Raw genomic sequence first — 12,761 nt, forward strand, 5'->3', positions numbered from 1 at the left:
GTGTGTGTGTGTGTGTGTGTGTGTGTGTGTGTGTGTGTGTGTGTGTGTGCGTGTGTATGCGTGTCTGAAAGGAAATCTATTTTTCTTTTATGACCTATTTATGATATGAGAACACGCACGGGTACTAATAATTGTAGATCTGCTGATATCAAATGTTATTTGTATTTCAATTTGTAGAAGAGATTTACGGTTATGGCCAACGCAATAAGCACATACAAGGAGTAAAGACCGATATGTGATCTCAACAACAATGTACACATTAATCTGTTACAATCTTACTCATTATGTAGAAAGCGTTGATTACGTAGTGTGCGTATTTTCTTGTCTGTTTTTCAAAAGGTTAAGCGTTTAATCTTTTGAGTAATTATTAAGGGTAATTTCGAGCTTTCAAAATGTTACTTTAAGGTTGTGCACGATAAAGTTGTCCAAACAACTTTAAGATTTGATCTCTGATCAAAGATAAATTTAAGTTTGTTCAACTGTAGATTAATTAAGAAGGAGAAACTTCACGGGATGAGAACAAATGGAGGCTGTGGCCGCTCTGCTACAATAACATAATTATTTAAAATAAATTTGCCTCTCAGCCTTAATGAAAATGGCGTCAAAAGCTGCTTGGGTCAGATTACGCCGTTAAAGTGGCTATTAGAGCTTGAGAAATTAGCGATGAACACAAAAACATCATTGCCATCGTCCCTTTATTCCCTTTGTTGCTTGTTGTTATAGTGATGTTGTTATGCCATACGCTATCTTTGGTGGTTGCATACTTACTTGGCGTAATTTTTTCTGGTTCTAAAAAGCTTTCAGATTCCGGATCATTCATTTCGCCGTTAAGGTAGCGTTGTTCTACGTCAATGAAGTGGCCCATGGTCACCACCGTGACCGAGAAGTATACCTAAAACAGAATAAAGGAAATTTTTATTTTGAACTTATTTTAAATTTTGACTACATTATTCCGAACCAAAGTGTTACCTACAGCAGAAATAAGAAATGTGTGTGAAAGGATTCAATATTAGGAGAGCTTACTAGTGCTTTTGGTTTATTATGATATATGTTTGTTTTTAAGTTATAAAACAAAATATTCATAACATTCATAGCTTTAACGTGGACTTATAATTAGGAGGTACGGGATTTTCTTGCAAACAGCAATACCGAAAGGACGTGCCCATGGTATATATGGCGAACCAACAACAAGCTGCTAGACAACAATTAGATCTTTTATTATAGTGATTTCTCTGTTGTCCATATACGTTCAAAACAGCTCATTATTTACTATCAAGAACATCGACAGCACTGCAACAGTGACCGCATGTCAGCCACACAGCTTTATTTTAAACTCGTTGACCCCAAACTCTTTCGGATACCTACCATCTATGAAATAACATACAATTTTAATTTGATATTATATTTTATCATACCAAATGACGGGACGAACAAGTCGTGCCCCTGATGAAAAGTGACACGCCTATCGCAAATATTTTTATTTTAGGGGCATAGCCACTGCTCCCATTACCCTGAGACATATATAGATGATAGTTTCACCAGCACCCTTACCCTTCCAAACGGTAACACAATAATGTTCACTTACTTCTTGGCAACAGAAATAGGTAAGATAGCAGTACTTCCCTGTAGGGCTAGCACGACAAGACGCGACTGGCGCGAAAGCGACATAAAGCGCGACATCTCTGTGCGAGAATAACAGTATGTCGCTCTCGCCCTATCGCTAGCACCCTACTCGACGAACTCTTTTACAAGGTGCTTTACAGCTTCTACAAATCTTGTCATCAATCGTGGTGAGGTAAATTTGCGAATAAAAATCCTTTTAAGTTCCTCAAAATTTAACTACTATCAAATTTTACTACAAGGCATATTTAATGCTCCGCTAAAACTGACGTTAATTTATACCCTTAACTGACTGATTGGTCCTTTAATTACTTGGTTAACTTAATCTCTAACCGGTACCATTCTGACTCAAATCTTAAGCAAGCTAAGCAGTAAGACGAGCATTATTGCGTTCCGGTTTGGAAGGGGTAAATTTTAGTGTAACTTACATAATAGCCGACCAATACCAAACCGGAAATAACCCATCGTAAAACTACTGATAACGTGTTAGGAGGATAATCAATTACGAAATTAAGCTACCCATAATTCGCCTGCAAATTTCACATCCGTACGTTAACCCCAACAACAACTTAATAAGTAGGTATTATTAAAGGAATCGTTGCAAAAAAGAAACTGATCATAAATTCCTTTTTAAATAAATCCACAAAACCTGGCATGGAAATTAAAATTGACACCAGATTCGAACGAAAAACAAAAATAACTTTGTTATTCAAAGTTATTTTTGTTTTTCGTTAAACTGCCCAGTTAAACATTTCCTGTTCTGACTTAGTTAGGTGTATTGTGCTGTATACAGGCTTACAAACACTAAAATACTAAATTTATTGTCAACAACACATTCTTTGGTCAACAAAGCCAATAACATAGCAAAAAACTTCCATTTGCCAAATAGTATAAAGACAACCGAAAACTAACAACGAAGATATTTCTGTTTCTTCCTTTTTTATACTTAAGACAACACAATCTTTTTGTCTTAATTATAATATTTTTGGTTTTAATTATTACAATTAAAGATTCATTTTCTAAACAATTTCCAGCAATGGTCGGTAATGTTACAAATCATTAATAATAGAGCTAAGAGCAATTTAGTATTGTACAATGAAACATTTGCAAACAATTGCTCTAGGACCTAGTGAGCTCGGATAAATGTTATCAGGTCTACAAGAAACTCATCTGGATAATATTTGGAGGCGATGAACGACCAAAAGAAAAATAAGGTAGTGCCAGTTTAATAAACGATTCCGTTTGATACGAATATTTTGAATGTTTCAATCAAATCCAAACTTAACGCCGCAGTCATTCATAAATATGGAGAGGAGCCTACTTTTTCACAATTCTGCATTTTCGAAATGTTGGCGAGACGCTTGCCTAGTGGGTTATAAATAGAAGGTAAAAGGGGAAGAAATTGAAATTCACTTTGCGATCGTAAGGAATGTATTTTTACAATGCCAACTGAGAACAAAAAACAAACGTCAAAAGGAATACAAAATTAAAAGATTTCAAAATTTTAAACTATATCAAAAAACTGCTCGCGCACACCTCCTTTCCCCTCAATTATTGTTTAAATGACGATCACATTATCTTTGACATTATATTTTAAATTTGTAGTACTTTGATATTTATAATATGAAGTAAATGATTCCATTCCATTCAATTATTTCAGGATACTGTAAAAATTAAAAATATGCTGAATACGAATTGTATGCTTATTATTTGAGAAATAGCTAAGCAAATCCTTTCGTGGAAGTTACAATGTGAGCGGATGCTAAGAAAGCTTCACTCGCTACACTTCAGTAATAATAAAAGATGTATCGAACTCAGTAAATAATACTCTTTAGAAATGTACACGTGGTTTTGAATTATTCCTAAATGCATGCATCCATTCGTATCCGAAGATTTGATGCTCACACTAGGATGAAACTACATTTATAAAACATTAAATAGGAGACGGCCTCGTCCACTTCAAGTCGAATTCAAGTAGTCGCCTAAGTGCTTATCAGTTTGTAGTGTGATATCATAGACCTGTTATAGAAATAGAAATATTCTCGTCTTCATTATTACGCGTTCATAAGAAACGCTCTTATTGTTCCTAATTCCTGGAAGAGGTCATATTGGTGCAGATCTTTACGCATAAACTGTGGAAAGTCAATAGCTGGGTGTACAAGTAACTGGTCAATATAAGACAATGCGACAGAAAAAACCAAAACGCACATAATGTCGATGAAAGGTAAACCGCATTACCGAGGAAAATGAGTCAGCCACGCGAAGTGTAATGATGTAATTTGTACAGGAACACAGTAACACACTGTGCTTTCAGAAACGGTAATCAACAAAATATAATAAATAAAACACATTAAAGCAACTATAAATTATAACTACAAAGTCCTGAACGAAATAAAAACTGAAAATATTAATTCAAAATTACAATCGACAAACTAGACTGAACGTAACAGCTTTGAAATTAACAAACAAAGTCCCTCCGAGAACGTTAATTCTCCGTGAAGTTATGCGGAGAGAACTTCTTACAAAATCTATAGTCATATCTTTAGTCATGAAAGTACAAAAGGGAATCTTCTTTATATATCCACATATAAGGAGTCAATTAATATACAAACATTTAAAGTGAAAGAAACCCGCAAAATTATTTGCTCAATTTCACAAAATAAGGTTGCAGAATAATAGCTTTTTGAATGATAATTGCGTACAGATTTAAAAATCTAATCAATTGCAAAACTCAAATAAGATCTTTATTCCAAAATTTAATTGGATGGCTGAATTGCAGAAAAGTGAAGATCTTAATGTTTCACTAATAAGAGAAAAACAAGATAAGATATCATAAGTTCAAATTCCGATCTTAGAGGTTATTAAAGATAGGATTACACGCCGGCTCAAAAAAGATACCATCGCCGGCAGGCACTAAATTGTGCCCGAATTATATAAAGTTACCCCGGAACATTTCATTTAACTTTAGTGAATGCCGTATTGAAGGATTTTTGGATAAATAACGCCATTGCTGAAGAACATTTCCCTAAACATACGAAGGATATTAGAAGAATATCAACATCGGAAAACGCATATAAGTTTACTCTTGATTATGTTAGACGAGATTAAAATATCTAAATAATTATCTAACCACTTTTCTTGATAGTAGATTACAAGCGACTATATTCTCACGATTAAGAGAATTTATTAAAACCATTAGAAGAAATGAATAGAAAATATAGGTAAACGCACTCATTATTTACAGAGCTTTTGACACTGTCGACCTTCAAACAATAAACGATATCCTGCCCAACCGTACGCCTTTTAGAAATAAAATTATTCAAGCGTAGATGAATGGGGAAACTTTAATTTAGGGGTATGGCCAAATCTCAGTAACTATAAAAGTGAAAGGACAATCATTTTGTGTATGACTTACTCTAACGAATTCAAAATGGATTTTTAAACCATTCAATCAAACTGCCACAACGTTTACCTTTCGCAGACAACTCAATTATGGTTGGTATCAATCACCGTTCTAGGTAGGATAATAACATGGCAAAGATTTACTTACAACAGCCGAACTTTTCACTTAATTCGAAAGAAAATTTCAGCTTTTGATCCGCGACCTTTTTGGTCCTCAACCTCAAGAATTGCCTCACTAAAATGTTGACAGGATACTTCAATATCCATTGAGGAAACAAAATGCCTTAGATTTTTTTGAGATTTTTATTACAGCTCAACGTAATCGCAGAGTCAATTATGAAATGTTTAACCAATTTATAGAACATTATAGACAACATTGAAGGCGATACGGAAGATATATTTGCTCCACTTCCGAGCAGTGGATAGGCATAGGATAAAAATCAAGGAAATTCTGGTATACAAGGCAATAACAAATTATTATTTTTTTATGAAAAATAATATAATATCTGTCCCAATCTTAGCTGCGATAGCCCTGCTGCACTGCTGCCACTGTCTACCTGGTATATCCAGTTTGTGGAATGTTGGTTAACCTTTGCAATTATAATACTAAACTTTAATTTGTTCATTCGAGGTTCATATAAATAGCTGCGCCATCATCAGAACCCTATTGACAGCACTTGCGATTGATTCGTTTGATTTTGACGTTCGTACGTTTGTACTACAATTATTCACAAGGAAATGGACTTTTGGGACAATTAAACTTTTCTTAATATTTTTTAATGTCGATGCAGACGACATTGAAAAATATTAAGTAAAGTCTCACAGTTCAAGTTCACAAGACTTTTAAGCGGTTTTCTTCTGAAATAGAGAAGTAGGCCATGTTCGTACATAGGCTTTTTTTACCATAATTCTCTATGACATTACTATGCGACTAAATATTCTACTTGTGCGTTGTGAATGAATTCGCATCAAATACAGATTATTCTACAAGTAACGTGATTTTTATATCTTACCATCGTGTAGAGTGCAGCTGCGTAGCACCCTTTGCGCAAACTGCGCCAGCAGCAACATGACTGTATGATCGGCATCTTCACAATCTGCAACAAAAATAGTGTTTTAATGTTTTTAAAAATTACCGTTTAGTGGTGTACTGCTGATCAGACAATCGGGCTCTATACCTTGAGGTTTTCAAATAATCATCGAACGTCTTAACACATAGTTTCCCAAGTGGTCCCTACCCAGTGGGCGCTAGGTAGGGGCCTCGGAAGCAAGTGGGGGCGCTGACGCTGTCCAAGAGGTGCTACCGGATTTGAAAAAAAAAATCAGAATTATCTATGTAAACTACATTACATAATATTTTTTTTTTCATTGTGATTTTTTGTCTTAAGTTAATATCAAAAATACGTATTTTCAGTCTTTTTTTTAGTAGCGGGCGTTGAAATTTTTTTATCGTGGGCGGTAGGCTAAAAAGTTTGGAAACTTGTGTCCTAACATAAACATCGAACCCATTCCTACACCTTCAAAACGATTAAATAGTTTACCCATAATTAGCTTTGTTTCTTTTTACTAGTTGCTTTGTAGTTTACTATTATTAGTTAAAATATTATTATGTTAATATTAAAAAAAAATATTTTTTTTAAAAACATTCTTAATAATAATAATCACATTATTACACTTCAGAGTTTGGACCGATCTCATTCTATTCTTATGAATTTAAATTTTGATGTCAAAGTTCGTGCACTTGACTCTAAACAAAATCAAACAGTATGTTACTTTACACGCACACTTGAATTTAGTTACATACATTTGTATTTTGTAGATATGCGCAATGCAGTAGTACAGTAACAAAGAGGTAAAAGCTTTGTTTGAGATTTAGCTGAAAACGCACGAACTGTTGTTTGTTTCATTTAAAAAAATATCATGTTAAATTAATTGAAATTAAGCGGGTTCTTTTAGCGATAATGGTAATAATGGTAATTACAAGTTTACCATTATTACTTGAGATCGTTAATTAAATTGAGAGAACTGCTGCGACGTGCGTGTGATATAGTCACCGTTAAACTTTAGTATAATAAACATACACGAAGTTAAACGTGATAGGCATTATTTCGTGATTGGTTTGTGTATCATTTATAGGTATGTTTCTGACGTGTCTGAGCGGTACGATGTAGGTATGGGATTTCGGGGCCTTGCGAAATCGATTACAAATGAAATAACCATATCGACGGTTGATATTCTGGAATTGCTAGTTTAAATACACATAAAATCAAGATAGGAAAAGGTTTAAATGGAATATCGCTGCCTATTTACAATATTCTGAAGCTGAAAATATTGTAAAGTCTCACGTATAAAATCTTCTATAAAACCCACCTACTCGTATATAGTTATAAGTTTATTTAAATATAAACACAAAAATAATTTATTAATAATTTATATTTATGTGGCATTACACAAAATCAACAGTAGTCTATACTAGATAAAGAACAAATAATAAAAAAAATAGATAAACCTCTACCTTTAACCCATCCTGTAACGATAGAAAATAGCATCAAAGGCTGTGTCCCGAGCACCATGTCTAGGAGGCTGACAAGGCTTCCTCTTCGAACGGCCAAGCTTATTCTTTGGCGGAACTAGCTGCCTGCCCCAGCGACGTAGATTATGTATAAAGAATGAAATATTTTAATTATGGAGTAACTGGCATGAATACTAGAGATTTCTGATTAATACGCGTACAAAACTTGAATATAATAACGGGCCTTGAAGTTCGGGTCAACCACAATTATATAAGATAACGAATGAATAAATATAATGAGAAAGAAAAGATAAAAAAAGAAAGAAAAGGTAATAATGATAAAGAATACGAATGAAATACAAAAGATGAATTAAATTTCTTTTTCGATATCTAATCGAACGATTCGGTTAAAATCGGTTTGAATCGGGGGTTTGGGCAGTTTAACTGGCACTTGCAGTACGTCAATATTAGATGTTAACGGCGTTAGTTGCCTGGTCAGAAGGTAGAAGACGGAGTTGAACCGCGATTCTCCGCTAATCGACTGCAGGGAGGAAGGGATATCAGGTAGCTGGGCGTTCGTACAAAAGTCCTCTTTGCTCCATTGTGCTAGTAGGCAACCGGATAAAAGGGAACTAGAAAAATTCCCCAGAGGGTTGGGGCGGGCGGCGGAGTCCCCGCGATCTCTAACTCTATCCCCCTTCTGTGTAGCTTATACTAACAATCACTGGAACTCGTAGAAATCTCTCTCTCGTAAAAATTTTGCGATTCCTTCTCGATGCCATATTACGCCCTATCTCAAAGCAATCTAATGAACATGAAATCTCGTCGTGCACTTCATTTTGGTTGTCTTCTTTTCGGAACAATAAAATGAACGGTACTGAATAAATTTGCTTTCTTTCTTTCTTTCAGAATCCCAAAGACGTGGAAGATAACTAATATGCATGCTTCAGTACTCGAACAGCAGAAAATACTTGTTTTCTTCCTCAAACCCAATTTCCTGCTAACCTGCTATGTTAACAGATAAGTCAATCTGTGGTATGGCTCATTGTCGGATAATAATTTATGGTGATTAGAAATCCATAATATTACTTAATTCGTACCAAAAACCCACTCGAAACGTTAAAATTTACGAGTTAACTTCCACTCTAATTCATAAATGTAAATCTATCACATTCATTCTCAGACTACAAGAGTTCGTAAACTCGTATGCGTGTTCAGAATTCTGTGGCATGTAAATGATTTTAGCATACGTTACGTGACTTATTCTGTCATTTAGAGTGGTGCGCTACGCAGGAACTGAGTACATGAAACTACTGGGAATAAACGCGCAACTTGACTTGAAAACATTTATTTCAAAAAATTTGTTTATGATTAAAAAGCTTAACCGGAATACAATTTTTTCTTATTTCTTTTTTCACAGCACAGCATATTTGCGCGAGCAAAATTGAACATTACTCCCATAGACTTGACATGGTGCGTATAGATTTGAATATTTACAGATGGGAGTTGAAAATTTGGGCTTCGGTACGATCTGTAGAATTGTATTATTTATGCTTGTTTCAAATTTCGTGCATATCGGTTGGGGAACGGCCGAGTAATTTCGTTTGTTGGTTCTGCACGTTGATTGGATGTCTACTTTTTATCGAAAATAAATATCTACTATTTATGTACAACAGATAAAGTCGAAACAAATGCAGGCAATTTCTAAAGCTAAGATGGTGAAATTTTAACATACAGGACACCGACTCCTGTAACACAGGTTATATCTAGCTCAAGTGTTAGGGGCTTCATTATTATGTTGTAACTATAATAAAATTTGGAATTTATATTAATTCAAATCATATGATACTCTACTCTGATAGCGTCCTCCTCTCTACCGAAATTGCTGTGCCCAACAGGGTCCACAATTGATGCTCATCGATATAAGTTTTTCATCTCTGTATTTTTACATTGTGGAATGCAATAAATTACTGATTACTGATTGATTACTGATTACTCTTATGTAAACATAAGGCGTCTGACACTGCCATGACAAGACCGGCTCGGTCTTGTCTTGTCTATATTATTGTATATCAACAATAATACACCTTCTTACTGGTCTAAATATATCACACCACTTCACTTTCATGATACATGCCACGCCTAAATAACTGAGTTAACTTTCTTCATCTTACATTTTTCTTAGTCCCAAATGAACAGTTGTACTATACTGGTTTTTCGGACTACAGAGTAGGTACCATTTACTATTTTTTAGATAACCATACGAATTACCTGGGGCTTAAAAAGGACGCATTGGCAGAATCATAATGTGATTAATTGAAAATTCATATTATGAATTTTCAAACAAAACAAAAAACGCAAATAGATTAATTGCATTAGATACATCAATTGTAGGCAATTCATAATATGAATTGTCAATGAATGTCAAAGTCAAATAATCATTAACTCCAAAGGTAAAATTTTTACTCTCCTTGAGAAGAACGAGCAAGGAACTCTAGGGATTGCTATTTTCAAATAAAATTAAAGGCAATGGAATACACTTTGAATCATGATTGTGTGGAATTTAGACTCATGTTGTCTTCCCGTACATCTGTATCTAACACATACTCTTCAATTTTGTAATATGACTTTCAATTAGAATACTTTTAATGTAAGTTTGAAACTTAGGAAATAATAATCTTAATATATGCTCCGGAATCTTAATATAAAAACGTATACCTACAGTTCCCCATAATAGAATCATTTACCTTAGTTAAACAAAATCGTGTTACCATGAGTTTGGACTTAGTCCTGAAGGTTAATATTATGGACATCTTCTTAATGAAATCATGTATTAATTTTTACGGGCATAATAAATATTTGAGTAAATGTCATATTATGATGATGATATGAGTACCAGAGCACCTTCTTCCACCTAGGCCACTATCCAGAACACTCAGAGCAGAACTAATTTAGAAAACTTCATTCCCAAATTGATACTACCGGGAATCGATCGATCCACAGCGCAAACAGAGGTCGTCGAGATTCGGGTCGAGATTGACGTTTACCGGCAGTGGCAGAAACAATGCTATCCGTTGATATAGTTAAATCATTTGTAGGGTCTGGATGTTGCCTATCTGGTCAGCGATCAATCACTAACTAATTAAGTTCCGTAACTATTTATCTCTGTGGATGTTATCAATAAATTGCTGATAAAACAGTCTTATACAAATTATAAAATGAAAATACATTTAATTTATTACTAAACCCTGCCCTGTACTTATAAGTAAACAAGGAAAAGGTTTATACCTTCTGCAAAGACGAGCAATGCTTAATTAAAAACATATTTGTTTTTTTACTACACAATTCCACAACCGCTACCGCTATATGACTTCACTATAATACTGTAATTATGTAAGTAATAATAAAATAATAATAAATAAATATATATAATGAACTTAAACAAAACAAAGAAAGATTGAACAATTAATGATGAGCATACAAAACCATTTTAAAATCTGATTTGCTGTTGTGACTTTTAAACTCCTGCAAAGAAGAATCAAATATGTCAACTTCATTACACTTTGCATTGTATAAGGAACAAGTCCTTTTTATGAAACTGTACATGTCTAACTCAACTTAACAACAAAAACATCTTTTTTACGATTTGCTCTTTCATCGTAATAAATATATTTTTCAAATAAAGGGCGTCTACAATGTTATGCAAAATTTTATATAAATATACGTTGTAAAGAACAAGCATGAAAGTCTGGTTCGTACGAGCCACCTCACACTGGTATAGAGTACAACACGAAGGATACACAAGCTGTAACAGAAAGGTGTAGTCATAGTTCAAGGTCATATTCAGTTAATGGTATGAAACATATTTGTATTGTTAGCGCCCAGTTACACGACGCCAAAGTTTTCGCGCGGCCGCCGCGTGGCGACCGCCCAGTTACCACGCTTTCACATACATTAATAGCGAATCTGAATTCTATTTACTAGGCAACAATATTTAAATTCCTCTAAATAATACAAACACGATGACGCCGCGCGGTCGCCGCGTAGACCAAAGACAAGCCAGACTCGCCCGAGCTCCTGGGCTGCTCAAGCTCGTCCGGGATACTTAAGTTAAAACGTAAAAGCTAAGTAAATAGAGCGTACTTTGTCATTATAGTTAGATATCCAATTACGACCCTCTCAAGGAACTCTCCCACTTCGTACGTAGGACCCGTCGGCCAAGGAAAGTCTTCAGCGAACCTGACGGCCCTGTCACTCTCGCCACTTTGAAAGGCCAACCAGATCGCATATCAGTCCATCTCCACACCCACCAAACGTCCTCGCCGGCGAGATCGTAGACCCCATCATTTCAGCATGTACACTGGTAGATTCTCTCCTACAGCACGTCCTTCTGGCGGAAGTCTTCAGTAGCGATCAACTGCAAAATATCCTTAAAAAAAATTATAGTAGATTCACGCCGTCGCTACGCGGCGACAACGCGGCGGCGTGAACGCGATGAAATTCGTGTCGAATAAATAAGCCCTTATTTTGCTTCCCTCTATGTTACTTATGCGATTTATAGGCTGTAAAATTTCGAACACTGGTAAATCAAATACATTTATTGCTCTAGATGTGGTAAGTACAATGCTTGAAGTGTTGTACTTACCACATAATGTTTATAGAATGCTGTTTCACACTTATAGCTATTTGTACATGCAATTTTATAAAAGAAGAGTAATTTAATAGGCTGTATGTGCCTAATAAAAAAGTATCAAAATTATAGAATTGTGTTCCCAATTTAATACACATTACTTTATACGTATAAAGATTCTCAGAAATAATTAACTAACAATAAATTATTTTGTATTTTTTTTTATAAAATTACATTAAGTATAACATCAATATGTAAACTTCAACGTACATAGATATTATTGCACAACATGCTATTTATTCAAATTTTATTTACACTATAATATTTTTTCTTTCAATCAATTTCACATTAAGCCCTTCAACTTATATAACAGTTGTCATTTTAGCACATAAATAATTTTATATTTTTCGTTTTATCCAATATTATTCGTTTATGAATGTTTTTCAGAGATCTTTGATACAATCAATACAATGGGTGTACAATTTAAAACGTTTTTGCATTGTACGTTTTTTTGTGAATTGATTTGATTTATCGATAACTGGTTTAAACAAAATAATAGGGGTTAAAGTATGAAATTGCCGATTTGTACTGAAAATC

The 12,761-nt window shown here is 34.4% G+C and overlaps 1 protein-coding gene across 1 annotated transcript in view; it reads right to left on the reverse strand.

Annotated features, from left to right (window-relative positions):
- Window positions 1-6,110, reverse strand: part of LOC113228351 — a 115,001-nt gene extending 108,891 nt beyond the window's left edge. Inside the window, exons 1-2 of the mRNA XM_026461620.1 lie at window positions 6,036-6,110; window positions 769-892 (exon numbers count right to left, since the gene is read on the reverse strand). Coding sequence (XP_026317405.1) covers window positions 769-892; window positions 6,036-6,110 — 199 coding nt within the window. The remainder of the gene's footprint in view (window positions 1-768; window positions 893-6,035) is intronic.
- Between the last annotated feature and the right edge of the window lie 6,651 nt (window positions 6,111-12,761).

The sequence above is a fragment of the Hyposmocoma kahamanoa genome, unplaced genomic scaffold (assembly GCF_003589595.1).
Source record: "Hyposmocoma kahamanoa isolate Upper Pololo Valley unplaced genomic scaffold, ASM358959v1 100021, whole genome shotgun sequence".
NCBI classification, from domain to species: Eukaryota; Metazoa; Arthropoda; class Insecta; order Lepidoptera; family Cosmopterigidae; genus Hyposmocoma; species Hyposmocoma kahamanoa.